This window comes from Anarhichas minor, unplaced genomic scaffold, assembly GCF_050575085.1.
Source record: "Anarhichas minor isolate MPS153535 unplaced genomic scaffold, ASM5057508v1 ptg000033l, whole genome shotgun sequence".
Taxonomy (NCBI): Eukaryota; Metazoa; Chordata; class Actinopteri; order Perciformes; family Anarhichadidae; genus Anarhichas; species Anarhichas minor.
This window is the reverse complement of record NW_027466479.1, coordinates 5,729,418-5,744,899: the sequence shown is the minus strand read 5'-3', so window position 1 is coordinate 5,744,899 and position 15,482 is coordinate 5,729,418. Positions and strand designations below refer to the sequence as shown.

At 44.2% G+C, this 15,482-nt stretch overlaps 2 protein-coding genes and 1 long non-coding RNA gene across 4 annotated transcripts; 2 read left to right on the top strand and 1 right to left on the bottom strand.

Annotated features, from left to right (window-relative positions):
- Positions 1 to 1,020: 1,020 nt before the first annotated feature.
- Positions 1,021 to 9,762, bottom strand: LOC142965428 (uncharacterized). 2 transcript variants are annotated; one of them, XR_012957664.1, is made up of 2 exons: positions 8,951 to 9,762; positions 1,021 to 2,287 (listed from the first exon to the last, which is right to left on the bottom strand). It is a non-coding gene; the product is annotated as an uncharacterized LOC142965428 (long non-coding RNA). The 2 variants fall into 2 exon arrangements; XR_012957665.1 differs by lacking the exon at positions 8,951 to 9,762 and adding an exon at positions 8,019 to 8,942.
- Positions 4,746 to 8,481, top strand: LOC142965425 (elongation factor 1-alpha). Its single transcript, XM_076106356.1, has 8 exons — positions 4,746 to 4,902; positions 5,747 to 5,901; positions 6,403 to 6,582; positions 6,676 to 6,972; positions 7,060 to 7,210; positions 7,362 to 7,618; positions 7,704 to 7,938; positions 8,042 to 8,481. The coding sequence occupies exons 2-8, from the start codon at positions 5,758 to 5,760 to the stop codon at positions 8,161 to 8,163; spliced, it is 1,386 nt and encodes a 461-aa protein (XP_075962471.1). The 5' UTR covers positions 4,746 to 4,902; positions 5,747 to 5,757; the 3' UTR covers positions 8,164 to 8,481.
- Positions 8,635 to 15,289, top strand: LOC142965424 (elongation factor 1-alpha). The gene is made up of 8 exons (XM_076106355.1): positions 8,635 to 8,773; positions 9,562 to 9,714; positions 10,709 to 10,888; positions 10,987 to 11,283; positions 11,486 to 11,636; positions 13,026 to 13,282; positions 14,206 to 14,440; positions 14,916 to 15,289. The coding sequence occupies exons 2-8, from the start codon at positions 9,571 to 9,573 to the stop codon at positions 15,038 to 15,040; spliced, it is 1,389 nt and encodes a 462-aa protein (XP_075962470.1). The 5' UTR covers positions 8,635 to 8,773; positions 9,562 to 9,570; the 3' UTR covers positions 15,041 to 15,289.
- Positions 15,290 to 15,482: the final 193 nt, after the last annotated feature.

The window sequence follows — 15,482 nt, the reverse complement described above, 5'->3', positions numbered from 1 at the left end:
CCCCGGACCTCAGAACAATACAGTCATATCTGCATATTTTTTCTTGGCGTTTCAAAACCTTAATTCTGACCTACGGTAACAGTTACTGCTAGCTAGGTCACATTAGCATTGTGCTAATCATCTTTTGATGACTGCAGTAGTTGTACTGTACAGGAAGGGGGCTAATAATCACTTCACATATGTAATGTTAAAATAAATTATTATGTGGAGTCCTCATTCTGCACACAGAGAGTTAATTTACCACTTAATTATTTCTTCTTTTTTTGGGCATTTTTTTCTTTTGTTTTTATTTTTAAAAACTTATATATATTTTTCAATTAATTAGTTTGGTTCAGTTAAATATGGATGGCACAGACCTTATCCCTAGCACTTATTATGACTGTTGCCTCACAGTGGTACATTTAATTATTTATTTATCAGTTTCACTTCATTTACAGAACTCTAAAGTCAGGAGTAGATGAAGCAAAACTGTTGCTGGAAATAAAACCCCGGCAGGAAACTTCTCTATTTCACTGCTGAGCCAGGACTATTGATCAGGTTCCTGAGATATGAATCATGTCCTGCGAAACTGATTATGAACAATACCTCCTGTAGCCTCAGTATGCCTTCAGGGATATTTTGATCACATTTTCTCTGTTATTTAAATGAATGTTAGCTGATTTTTGTCAGTTCTCTGTGTACATTTCAACTGACATTTTGTCTTTTACCCTCAATTTTCTACTGTGCTTTTCCTTTACCACATACCTGGACCAAAAAAACAGTGAAAAAGATCCGATTAGATGCCAGTTAGTTTTGAAAAAAATGATGACGATCATAAGTCACACAGCTTATAGCATACTGTACAACAAATCTAACCACTTATGTGAGCAGTAGGATGCACATTTTATAAATATAGATAAAATCGAAAATCGATAATCGGAGCACCTTAAAATAAATTCACAATATTTTAAACATGCAATGTGTTTTCAAGGCTTAAAGGTTCATGAAGTGATCCAGGAAGAAGAAGAAATATACACTTAATCAGTGACAAAAGTAAAATCAAGTTTATTTGTACAGTCCAGTATCACATACAATATTTTAACAGGCTTTACAGATCCACAAAAGCTACGTCACAGAACCAGCATATGGGTAAAAACGCTTGGCTTGCCTCAGATTGCCCTTCTTGGCTTGAGGGGACGATCTGAGCCAGAGGAGGTTGAATGAAATTTGCTGCCGCCACTTTAAGTAAAAGCCAAAAGTTTAATCCTACCTACCCTTGAGGCTGTCATATGCATGTGATAAACAAGTCTCCTTCCCACTCAGGGTGTGAAACAAATGCAGACGATAGCCTGGACACCAGAAGGGAATACTTTGTATGCAAGTGTGAAGCGTTGGGGGGGGGTGAAAGTGGCTGTGTGTTGCAAATACGCTTTATTTGCATTAACTGTCTCGCCCTGGCTCAGATTGTATTTGCATTAGGTGACATTGATATTTAGATTGAGTTACCTGAAACTCTTGCCTCCACATGAATGCCAGATTTTTCTTTTTTTATGTTGGCATTGAATCAGTCAGAGAGACTTCTTTTCTGCGCCCACACGGACACCAAGTCACGTCTCTTAAAACTGGCAGATAAAGACGACTCTGAAGTACCAGCTGATGCTGCTGCCCACGGCAAAATGTGGTTTAAACTGGAATTCATAATGTGTTTATATGGATAGTATACAGTATGTCTATATATTATTATATATTACTGTACAAGGTGAATTGTTGTCTGTCTATCAACACTATGGGCAAAAGTATGTTACTTTTGTGTACTGTACCTTAGACTAGTGCTTCCCAACCATTTTAACTCATGACCCCTTCAAATGAAGTTGTGTCACATGTTCACCTGAGTAGTTTCACTAAAGAGTGATTTCTCCTCTTCAATTTGATGCATTTTTAGACGCTAAAGAGTTTAGCGTATCCCGTTTTTCACACAAAAAAAAGCAAATAGTATTTAGATTACGTGTTATTTATAGCAGTGGTTCCCAACCTTTTTGGTTTGTCAGCCCCTAAAACGAGGGTTTGTCTCTTTTTGTTCTCCTGTAAATCATCCTGCAGCTCCTGCTGTGGCAGCAGTTTGTTTCTCCCTTTCCTGCTTGAACCCGACGACGCCCCTGTGCAGAAAGCGAGGTCCATGAAGAAAGGCCTTCTCCCCAGTTTGATGAAGACAAACTTGAGCCCCCCGAAATCAACCACACCTTTTGGGATGAACTTCGAGCCAGGCCTTATCGCTCCAACTTAGTGGCCGTCCTCGGTGCTGATGTGGCTGAAAGGGAGAACATTTTAACATATTTAGTGTTTGGAAGAGAATCAGATTTATTGCCATGTACAGTTTTCACATAAAAGAAATATGGCACCTGGTATCTATCCATCCACCCATCAATCTGTACTAACAAATTACAGTTTTTTTTCTCAGTCATGCTAAAATGTTCACATCTCTCGTTGCTATAACCACCCCTCACACCAGATGACTCATCACTGACGTGCTGCCACTCAGCCTGTTGAGTCACATTCTCCCTCTCTCTCTCTCTCTCTCTCTCTCTCTCTCTCACACACACACCCACACACCCTGTTGCACACAGCTGTTGTACTGCACTCATTACAGGCCTCATGAGCCAGGCGGTGTGTTTTTAGCATTGCTAGCGGTGTAGCTCTAGGGACGGCAGTGTCGGTCACTTGGTCCAGACTGAAATATCTCAACAACCATGTTCTGAGTTAAACTCATGGTGTGCAGAAGAAAACTTTGGGGATCACCTGACTTTTCCTCTAGCGCCACCATGAGGCTCACATTTGGGATGGATTGCCTTGAAAACTGGCCCACATGTTCATGAGTGAAATATAGAATCTGAGTACCTCTTCCACCGCTACACGATAGTCATGTACTTTTGAACACTGAGTTCGCCTCAAGATTTCTGTCAAGTATCTCCCGAAAACTTCTCGCTGTCACTTCCTCGCTGACTCAGTCTTCCCCTCTGTCTCTTTACTGCAGTGTTTGTATCAAACCAATTGACCCCATCAATTAGAGAGGTCATATTTCCCTGCCCTTCATGTATATTCTAATATTAAACAGGCTGTTTCCATCAGCTAGACTCTCTGGGATATAGTCAACAGCTCCAGCACCGGAGAAAATGGGTGTTTTGTCTTGTCTTCCAAAATGAAATCATACGCCAGGAAAGCAGCCATGCTTTTTAAGTCACCATTGATTTTTTGTCCTTTTTTTTTACTTCATATGATGATTTAAACAGGCTCAGACCACATTTTTTAAGCCTCTGGTTGGGGAGGGCAGTTGCTCAGCACATTGTGCTTTGTGCTTTACATTGAGAACTGTAGGTGTGGTCAGATGGATTATATAATGTTAATTAAAACGTTTGTTTGACATTTAACAGGGATTTCTTTCCAATCATTTTATAATAGATAATTCATTTTTACAAGACATCTGCCCATTTTGTGCTTTTTAATAACTTGAACGTTCCTTCTCAGAGGAAACCCCATTTCTGGTCATTTAACACTCACTTTTTTATGACTCTATTAGCAAGTCTCAACTCTTATTCTGCCTCTCAGTCGACCCACTGTTTGCCTCTTCTCCCCCACATCTCGGGCCCCTCACTCTGCTCAGCCTCCCCTTGTGGTCGCTCTGCTCTCCACTGAGTGAAAACAGCAGCCGCCAAGCTGGAGTGGCTGTTACCTGAACTGGAGGGAAGGCCGAGCGAGTGTGTGTGTACCAGGCGATACCAGCTGCCTCTGTACTGAGCAATATGCCAGCCACAGTGATGGAGGAAGAGGCAGAATCTGACCTCCTGTCACCTCCAGTAGCATCCAAGTGACAAAGCAGGCCATTTTTTTTCGGTTAATAACTTGCATCATTGTGATTGAGTACATTTCTCCCAGATAAGTCAACTATTTCTAATTAAGCAGACACTTTAACTACTTTAAAGATGGCAAGTGGTTCAAAGGAGAATAACTTGATGAAAATCACTGCAAAGTGAACAAAGGAGAGCAGTTAGGATATCAAGGCATCAGTTTTTGTGGTGGTTGTTAAGTACATCAGCTGACACTGAAGATACACTTCCCCCTGAGAACATCAGCGTTTAATTCAATCAAACACTTGGGTGTGTGCGTCTGTTGTAAATGTAAAGGGCCAGCGAGATCATGGTGTCTTGAAGACAGCATGAGTTCATCTTTTCGGGGTCTGGGCTCTGTTTGAATGCAAATTTCGGATTTGGATAATCTTTTCAGGCTGAAGAGTCGTCCCAGTATAACCAGTGGGTGGATGGGAGGGAATTCAGGGGGAGGGCTTTGTGCTGTTATGGTCTGAAATAGTTATTTATTTGTATTTTATTTCAAATATCAATGATAGAAATCCATTATTTGTCACTGTAATCATTTGTGTAATAATAAGTGGGTGAAGCTGTATCTGGTAATGATTGAAAAATATCAGTATTCCTATTACATTCATTACACTTTGTTTCCAACACTTAATGGTAATATTATTCAGTGGATGTTTTTAAAAAAAATCTTAATTCCTATCGATGAAGGTCGATGAAGTGTCGATGAAGTGTGTCAAATAACCCAAATCTGTTTCTGAACTATTACTGTTATCATTATACCAAGTATACAGTCTCTGTTGTCGTTGGTTTCAGTGATAAGCTAAAATGCACAGCGTCCGTGTGAGACATCATACATGTTTCAGGCGGTTCATCCGGTTGCGTGCTGACGTTTTTTGCAGGAATGTGTGTGATTTGCGGGGTCTCCACCGGGGAGGGCGACAGGAAGTCAGGCCGCCTCCCATTCCGTATAAAACCTACAGTCCAACCCTTGTCTTCCTCTTTCTGTTACCTGGCTAGGGGCAGCAGCGTCGGCCGTGAAAACCCAGAAACACCGGTAAGCTGAACTTTTGAGTTATACGAGAGTCAGAGAGCATAACGCGGACCTTTAGCGCTAACTGTTTTTGATGTGTATCGTTAATACGATTCAGCTTCGAGTATTTTCCGTCGAGCGTTTGAGTGTTGGAGCCTAAACTTTGCCTTCTCGGTTATGTAACTTCAACATAAACCTGTAGGTTTTTTTCCGAAGGAGCTAACGCTACACTTGGCGGTAAATGTGAGCATTATCCTCTGCTAACCTCAGTGCTATTCCCGTTTCGATGGTATGCTAACGGTAGTGAGTGGTACCGTAAGGTTTTTTATTTTAACAAGCGGGTTAGGAGGGAGGAGAGAATGTGGAGGGGAACAAAGAAGGGACTGGAATGCACAGCGTCGAGGATGCTGGTATCGGGTTTCTTTTTATTCCACCTCCATGAAACGACCGTACATATTTTCAAGTGACCGGTGTTGGGAGGCTCAACGAAATGGCTGCTCTGTATTTGGAAGTCTTTGCAACTTAGCACGACGTGGCCTTTGGAGTAACACGTGTCTGAGATGGCTTGTGGCCGAGTGAGGCCTAGCAGCCGCCGCCTGTTAGCGGCTAAATTCCCGTACCTTTACCGACTAGTTAACGGTTTCACACGGGAAGCGGGTTCGACTGATATGTGTGATAATGTGAGCTTTGGCTTTGCTCGATTTTCATGAGCTACTGTCGAACGGTGTTCGTATTGAGCTGTGCCCGAGATGTCATGGTTTAATTGGCGTCAGATTACCGTTACTCGTGGTTGAATGCTACGATATGCCAATAAACGATGATGCGCTTAAAATTGAGAGCTTAATCTTTTTTCTTTATTTCGTGACAGAAACTACAACAATGGGAAAGGAAAAGATCCACATCAACATCGTGGTCATTGGCCATGTCGACTCCGGCAAGTCCACCTCTACCGGCCACTTGATCTACAAGTGCGGAGGAATCGACAAGAGAACCATCGAGAAGTTCGAGAAGGAAGCCGCTGAGGTGAGCAGTTGTATATTTTTCACTCTTTATAACCGTTACAGGCTAGAGTCCAGAGGCAAGATGGCGGCGTCAGCGTGCCCACTCTGAGCGCAACTGCCCGGCACGCGAATGTAGTGATCAACCCGTGTGCGCGCACGCAGGGGTGGGGCTTAACGCAAGGAGCATTGTTGGTGACTGTGCACTTCATTCAGTGGAGGTCTCAGGCTGTTGTACAAAGACTACATATTTGGTATACTGCTAAGCTATAGCCTACAAATGAAATGTCACCAAATGAAAAGGTTAAATGACTGTTTGTTTTATAATTAAAATGATGTAATAGCCAGGAAGTTGACTTAGTGGGTGTGTTGGGTATTTAAAATAATATATTATGATCTTTCAAATTGATATTTACTAAAACATACATAATACATGATGAACAATCATGTAGTAATCTCTCTACGGTATAAATCTGGTTTAATATCAAACAAAATCTTAATATTTCTGTATTCCTTCCCTCCACAGATGGGCAAGGGCTCCTTCAAGTACGCCTGGGTGCTGGACAAACTGAAGGCCGAGCGTGAGCGTGGTATCACCATCGACATCGCTCTGTGGAAGTTTGAGACCGGCAGATATTACGTGACCATCATCGATGCCCCCGGACACAGAGACTTCATCAAGAACATGATCACCGGCACCTCTCAGGTTAGTTATCATGTTAATACATTGTCACGCTCAAAGTTTGAACTATGTTTGTATCATGTTTCGCTTTACTTAACTCTGGATTTTTGATATTAGGCTGACTGCGCCGTGCTGATTGTTGCTGCCGGTGTTGGTGAGTTCGAGGCCGGTATCTCCAAGAACGGCCAGACCCGTGAGCACGCCCTGCTGGCTTTCACCCTTGGCGTGAAGCAGCTCGTCGTTGGAGTCAACAAGATGGACTCCACCGAGCCCCCTTACAGCCAGTCCCGTTTCGAGGAAATCACCAAGGAAGTGAGCACCTACATCAAGAAGATCGGCTACAACCCCGCAGCCGTCCCCTTTGTCCCCATCTCTGGGTGGCACGGAGACAACATGCTGGAGGCCAGTGAAAAGGTGAGAGAATTTAACCTTTGTGGTGCTCAAGTTGTCGACTTGATGGATTAGACTTGGACTTAATTCTTACTTTGAATCTGTTTGTAGATGGGCTGGTTCAAGGGATGGAAGGTTGAGCGCAAGGATGGCAATGCCAATGGCGTCACACTGCTGGAGGCTCTGGATGCCATCCTGCCCCCAGCTCGACCCACAGACAAGGCCCTGCGTTTGCCCCTGCAGGATGTCTACAAGATCGGAGGTAAGAAGTGTCACAGATTTGTCACAGCCTTATTCCCCGTACGGGCTGGGACGTCAACTGTTTCCACAGCCTGTACTTCACGGCTCCCACAAGCCGACAATCACAGCTATACACACTGTATAATAGAAACTTGTTGTTTCTGCTCTCTCAGGTATCGGAACTGTCCCCGTCGGCCGTGTTGAGACCGGCATTATAAAGCCCGGCATGGTCGTCACATTTGCTCCCTGCAACCTGACCACTGAGGTGAAGTCCGTGGAGATGCACCACGAGTCTCTGCTCGAAGCCATGCCCGGCGACAACGTCGGCTTCAACATCAAGAACGTGTCTGTCAAGGAAATCCGTCGTGGATACGTGGCTGGTGACAGCAAGAACGACCCACCCAGAGGAGCTGACAACTTCAATGCCCAGGTTGGGGATTGTGAACTTTAATAGAATTGCTTTAGTTTTGAGTCAAGTTGCAATTTGGTAGTTCTAATTCAAAATGTGTCCACAGGTCATCATCCTGAACCACCCCGGCCAGATCAACGCAGGTTACGCCCCCGTGCTGGACTGCCACACCGCTCACATCGCCTGCAAGTTCAGCGAGCTCATCGAGAAGATTGACCGTCGTTCCGGCAAGAAGCTTGAGGATGCGCCCAAGTTTGTCAAGTCTGGAGATGCTGCCATCGTCAAACTGATCCCACAGAAGCCCATGGTTGTTGAGCCCTTCTCCAACTACCCTCCCCTTGGTATGTACTGGAAAAACTTACCATGTACACAATTTTATAAATTACTGCAACAAAATGAGTACATAAACACATTTACTAACCGCTCACCCCGCTTCTATTCCAGGTCGTTTCGCCGTGCGTGACATGAGGCAGACGGTGGCCGTCGGTGTCATCAAGTCTGTCATTCCCAAGGATGTATCCGGAAAGACAACCAAGGCTGCAGAGAAGGCCCAGAAGAAGAAATGAACGGTCGTGCAGGACATCCAGCAACAAGATGTGTGCCGGCAGCAGCGGGCCACTCCTTCCTCTCTGTCCTGCCCTTACCCCGGATCTTCTTCTTTATGGCACAGCTCTCTACTCAAGGACTGGCTTATGCTGATTAAAACCCATCGCAAAAGTTTCCGCAGGAAAAAAGAACTACATGGCATTGTCACTTACCTGAATCACATGACGGTGCCTCTTCTCAGTTAAGTTTAAGTTGGAAATGTTGTTTAAAATGCCACATTTAATTGGAAAGAAAGCTGCTGGTAACTAATAAAATAAATGTCTTTGAAAAAATTGAAATTGGCTTGTCTGTCGTTCACTGTTGGAGCTGGTAGTCACAGGTAAGCCAGGCTTTCTGTGCTGCAGCTGTTTTTGACCATGCTATCTGTGCCCAGTGATGCACTTATCGTCCAATCGTCTCGATGGGAATTATGCCGCCCCAGCCAATGGCACCCCCTTATTCTAGTCTGACAGCAGCAAGAGCATGCACAGCCCCCTCTCTTCTGGTTCAGTATAAAAACTGGACTGATCACATTCTGTCCTTTTTTCCCTCCGCTCTAAATCAGGGCACGACTTTTTCAGCTGGGCACAGGTTGGTAAAATGTCATATTTTAATCCCATCTAAAAATGCATGCCTGAATAGAGGAGCCGGGGTAATATTCGAAACAGGCTGTCATCCTGAGCCTGGAAAAAAAGACTAAATCTCATCCTGCAGGACTGCTTTGAGTTCTGGTTATTGAACATGAAAAAGGTAAACATGCCAGCTCACCTCATACATTTCCAAACGTTGTATAGCATGTGGTGGTTTATTCGGCTTTGTCCTAACGGGGCTTTAATGCACTGCTTGTTAAAAAACAATAATTGGGAACCTTGAGCTTTAGTTTCTGCCAGTCATGGTAGTCCTTTCTATCTACAGTCGTGAACGCGCATCCAGTGCTGTGGCTACATGTCTGGCCGCGCGCTTGCATCAGTCGGTAACATGGCGGCTCTGCAGTCCCGGCGCAACATGGAGGCAGCAGAGTAGCCGGCATCGAGCACATGGCGCGTGACTCACCAGTGTCCTTTCCTGTGGCGGGCACGAGCACCGACTATGACAGTTTCAGTAAAGATTGTGTGAAGTCGGTAACGCGACATTAAATATGTAGTTGCACAACAGCAGAGCTGCATTTATGTCCAATACACGGGCATAGTACTAAAGGGCCGACTAGATAGAAGTGAAGTGCGAATGCCGCAGTTATTATATACGAGATAAATTACGACATAAACTCATCGACACAGAGTCAAAGTGACCGCTAGTTGGGCTCACCCAAGCTTGGAGACTACATTAAACCTACAATGTCTCTATAAAGTTAACATTACTGCTCCCATGTTTACATCCAGTAATTCAAAATGGGAAAGGAAAAGATCCACATCAACATCGTGGTCATTGGCCATGTCGACTCCGGCAAGTCCACCACCACAGGCCACCTGATATATAAGTGCGGAGGAATCGACAAGAGAACCATCGAGAAGTTCGAGAAGGAAGCCGCTGAGGTTGGTTTTTTTGGAGACACCAGCCTGCTACGAATTCATTAAAATCCCACCTAAGTACATGTATGTATGAAGTCAGTGTATGTGGGTGTGGTGGATGAAGCTGCTCACTATTGTTTAAAACTGCCACCTACTGTTTAAAGACATGTACTGTCCAAAGTCTAATTATTTAACCTATAGGTTAATAGTACATTTTATATCTGTCTCAATTACTCAATGGAATCATTTCCACATTACTATAACCAGTGTTTCCTAATGGGAACTTAAATCAGTAAATGGTAAAGTAGAAATCTATATAAAATTAGACAAAATGTTGAGACGCACTGAACTCAAACAGGTCACACACCAATGTTATATTTAAACAATTATTAAAAAATGTGCTTTAAACTGAAAGGGGGAAAAAAGCCTGATACTTTTGAAGTAACTACATAATTAAATATATTAATATACCATGTAGTTGAGAATTGATTTGCAGCTTCAAACAAATGATAATAGCAGAAAAGTATGTGCTTCTAAAGTATGGGATCTGAATGGAAACAAACTTCAATATTTTTGGTATATATTGAATGAAATGTGTCAAAATTGGCATTTAATGCTTGGTCAAATTCTTCGGTATGTTTTCTTATTCTTTGATTATATCGATTTGATCCAAATCAGGAAACGTTTCTAACTTTACATGATATTTTAAGGCAGAGACCTTTATTTGACACTAATGTATTAAGTAATTTGGCATATTTTATTAAATGAAAAAAGGGTCTAAAAGATGTTTATGTTCCACAAACTATGGTACCGAAAAAACGAATATTGAAATGGTATCGGTACCAAGAGTCTGCTTAAAGGATTGACTGAAACTGTGTTTGGATGATAGAGCGATATAAAGTTTGCTGTTTTTACATCTAGAGGCATGACTTATTTTTAAAAAAAATCTTAAATTGAACTTAAATTAAACTGAATGATTCACACTTTTATTTATACACCTATTTTATTTCCACAACAGATGGGCAAGGGCTCCTTCAAGTACGCCTGGGTGCTGGACAAACTGAAGGCCGAGCGTGAGCGTGGTATCACCATCGACATCGCTCTGTGGAAGTTTGAGACCGGCAGATATTATGTGACCATCATCGATGCCCCCGGACACAGAGACTTCATCAAGAACATGATCACCGGCACCTCTCAGGTACAGGCGCACCTTTTAACCTGTTGTCCACCGACTCATCGCTTTATATTTTATGTATAAATGTGCATGTTCTAGAAAAAATGTCTCCCCTGTTTCAGGCCGACTGCGCCGTGCTGATCGTTGCTGCCGGCGTTGGTGAGTTCGAGGCCGGTATCTCCAAGAACGGCCAGACCCGTGAGCACGCCCTGCTGGCCTACACCCTTGGTGTGAAGCAGCTCATCGTTGGAGTCAACAAGATGGACTCCACCGAGCCCCCTTACAGCCAGAAGCGCTTCGAGGAAATCACCAAGGAAGTGAGCACCTACATCAAGAAGATCGGCTACAACCCCGCCACCGTCGGCTTTGTCCCCATCTCTGGGTGGCACGGAGACAACATGCTGGAGGCCAGTGAAAAGGTGAGAGACTTATTACACGCAAAGCTCAAGTCTACCTCACATCAAATTGTGACATTGACTCAGATCTATGTCACGTCAGCGTAATATGCCGTGGATTTTCGCAAGTGATCCTCTTAAACTAATCATCGTTCTTTTGCTTTCCCTCATCACTTTTCCCGAACCCCCTCTCCGTCTCTGTGTCTGCACTCTCCATTTTTTTCAGATGAGCTGGTTCAAGGGTTGGAAGGTAGAGCGCAAGGAGGGTGGCGCCACTGGCGTCACCCTGCTGGAGGCTCTGGACTCCATCCTGCCCCCCTCCCGCCCCACAGACAAGGCCCTGCGCCTGCCCCTACAAGACGTCTACAAGATTGGCGGTAAGGAGCACCTGCACCTCGTAGCACATCCCCTCAAGGGAAATGATGCAACATAGTGTTAAGTGGAAACGGGCGCAAACTTTCTACAAACTTTTTTATAGTCTACCTACACGTTACATAAATGTGATTCAACATTTCGGTCTGAACTACAAAGTCTCTTTTTAACACAACGGTCACAGTTGTAATCTTAATCTAAGGCTGAATAAAATGCCGTACGTATCATCTCCCACACAAAAAGAAAAGAACATCAGTTTAACACTGAGAACGAGCAGTGCATAGCTTCACGTCGATGCAAATAGCGGGTTTTTTTCTCCTCACGGTGCAAGAAGAAAGAATCGTGCAGTCACCAAAATAAACCAACCAGCAGTATGCATATCCAGTCAAACACTTTGTACAGAGCATGTGAGCAAACAGCAATTAAATCCCGACTTACGGTCTTGTTGGACGTTATAAACTGCAGCAGAATTTTTTGTGTAATTAATGAAATTGATGAGAAATGTATCCAGTAGTCTTACTGTAAGATGCAGAACGAGTCTCTCTCTTTTGCCCACGGTGATCATAAATCAAGCCTTCAAGGGCAAAAAGAGCTCTTTAAAACATTGCTCCTTGCGCCTCCTCTCTCCCTCGTTGCTTTTACAGCTCACAGCAGTTCTCCGGCAGTGCCGCCACTCCCACCAGAGTTGCCAAATATCAGGCGAGGCTCCGTGACTGTTTTCGCTTCTGAATGAAGAACGTTTATGTACAGAAAAATGCCCAAAAGGCCATTACTCTAACAGATGCACGAAGCCCGTAATGTCACATGTTCCGTGTCTGAAAAGGGTTTAATTTAAGTATTGACAAAAAAGTGCCAAGAACACTTTTTACTCACAATGTCTACACTAACTAACAAAATAAAGCTAAACTCGGACCGAAACACAGCCGAACGAAATAAGAGTCGAGTCACTTACCTGAACTCTTGAAACAGTTGCAACAGCAAAGGCAGCATCTCGCGATGAAACCGGAGACACTCGAGTGATTTAGTCACAGCGAACAGACCCAGCCTCTAATGTCTGCTGAGCAACACGTTCTGGGAGTGGAGGCAGACGGCTTGTCAACTTGTTCAGACAGGCTTATCATAGATGGAGGAGCTTGATGTACCGGATTGTGTAAGTGTACAGTTGAACTGCGCCCACGTTTCACCTGCCACGTATTCATGCTATCATGTTACTCCTCTTCGTAGCAGGACCATGTCTCTCACGTTTCAAACACCGTGAGAGAAATAAAAAATGATCAAAAGATGGCTGCATAGAAAAATGTATAAGATGTTTTTCATCAAAATGTCTGCTAATTTACAAGTTTTTTTTTATTTTGAAGGTAACTGAAAAGCGCTCTATAATCCTGCTCTCTCAGGTATCGGAACTGTCCCCGTCGGCCGCGTTGAGACCGGCGTCCTGAAGCCCGGCATGGTCGTCACCTTTGCTCCCCCCAACCTGACCACTGAGGTGAAGTCCGTGGAGATGCACCACGAGTCTCTGACCGAAGCCATGCCCGGCGACAACGTCGGCTTCAACATCAAGAATGTGTCTGTCAAGGAGATCCGCCGCGGGAACGTGGCCGGCGACAGCAAGAACGACCCACCCATGGCGGCCGACAACTTCACCGCCCAGGTGAGTCTCAGCAAGAGGGGAAAAAGAAGGATTGCTTATATGTAATAAAAAACTCATATTTTATCCCCCAGCGATTTAACATGAAGTACATACAGAAAGCAAAGGACGGCGTGTTGTGTTGTCACCATAGTAACAGCAAACTAGTCAAATGACCACAGCAAACAGTTTGATGTCTGTTCTACTCTCATTCATGTCTATGTGAAAGTCACTGTCACGTTGCATTATGGGTAATGCCGACTCCAGATATTTCAGCCACTGCTGTTTCAATTCTGATCCTTCCCTTTTTAATCTGTCTCTTGTGAGTCCCCCAAATTTGTTGGGTTTTGTCTGTTAATATCCTTTGGGCTCTTCGCAGGCACCTCTTGTCACCAATATCACTGATGCTCAGTAGTTGATGATTCTGAGCGGTTTTAGTCCCCCCATCTTTAGAGCCCTCCTGTCCTGGGCCGTGCACATCCCATGGCAGTTTGTAATGTTTCCCGTCAGGATGCTTTCTATTGCTCCTCGGCAAAAGTTAGCAAAGAACTTGGCCCGGGGAACTTTGCCTTCGTACGTTTCCTTAACAAATAAGAGCTTATTTTTTTATGGAATGTCCCTTTAAATTAAGGAAGAGAAACGCTCTCTGAATGCTATTTTATTGTGACTGAAAAGGTGTTTAGCTAATCTATAAACCTCAGTCGTCCTATTCTGACCATTTATTTAGTCCCAGGCCAGGTGAGAAGGGATGCCAGAAATCTCGAAACCTGAAACCGAAATATTACTATTCCTTTTCCTTATTACACAGCAGAATGGACTATTTGGTGTCCCTGTTAGACCACACAGCCATCAGTCTACCTCTGGGAGTATAGTGTTATCCAGCACCAACCAGTCCACATCCTTAGATGTTGCTCTTTTGACCTCCCCCCACGTCTGTCCGTCTGCAGGTCATCATCCTGAACCACCCCGGTCAGATCTCCCAGGGTTACGCCCCCGTGCTGGACTGCCACACCGCTCACATCGCCTGCAAGTTCAGCGAGCTCAAGGAGAAGATCGACCGGCGTTCCGGCAAGAAGCTTGAGGACAACCCCAAGGCGCTCAAGTCCGGAGACGCCGCCATCATCACCATGGTGCCTGGAAAACCCATGTGTGTGGAGAGCTTCTCCCAGTACCCCCCACTGGGTGAGTGAAACACTGTGTTCTTGTTGGTGTTATAATTAGCTATCAACCTTTTTTTACTGCAGATATTTTGGTCTGGAGCTAAAGCACTCTTTTATTAATTCCTGGTGTATTTATTAATACATGACTAATATCAACTTGGGTTATGCAGTGAAAATATCTCATCTTCATCACAGAGGAAAATCATTCATTTAAACATTCTTTAGGCTTTGAATGATTAATCAATTATTCATCATTAACATGACCAAAGATGAAGGAAATACATAAGTTGGAAATATTTTGCTATTCTTACTGTAAACTTGCTTTTCTGCAGGTATTTTGGTGCTTCATTACTCAGATACAGCTATTGGTCTTTAGTATAATGTGCACTGTGTATTCACCGCTTCCACCAGCTACACCTTAACCACAGAGAAGATGTTTTTCAGCCTCTCGTTGACTCCTCCCTTTCTCTCTCTTCTCGTCCGTCTCCTGCTCCTAGGCCGCTTCGCTGTGCGCGACATGAGGCAGACTGTGGCCGTCGGCGTCATCAAGTCCGTCGACAAGAAGCTCGCCTCCGGCGGCAAGGTCACCAAGTCCGCACAGAAGGCCGAGAAGAAGAAATGAATTCTCATGCAGGACGTCCAACAAAGAGCCACGTCCCAGCAGCAGCGGCCCGCCACGTCCCTCCTCCTCCACCGCCACCCTGCGCCGTCTCCTCTGAGGCAGAGCTCTTCTCTACTCAAGGACTGGCTTATGCTGATCAAAACCCATCGGAAAAGTTTCCGCAGGAAAGGAAGGCCTGTTCCTCTTAGGGGAAGCTATGATCATAGTTAAGTTGAAACCAAACCAATAAAAATCTTAAACATTGCCAAACGAAGATGTTTCTTTTGTGGTTTATTACATTACAGGAATGAAGTGATCACAAAAACTGCAGTAGCACTTCTCCGGCAGCTTCAAACATAAAGTCAAAACACACATTTTTGATACATTTTAGGCCTTTTCTCAGTTCTTATGAATATTACAGAGAGACTCCAGGTACAGAAGGTGGGGCAGGCAGGTGTCAGGA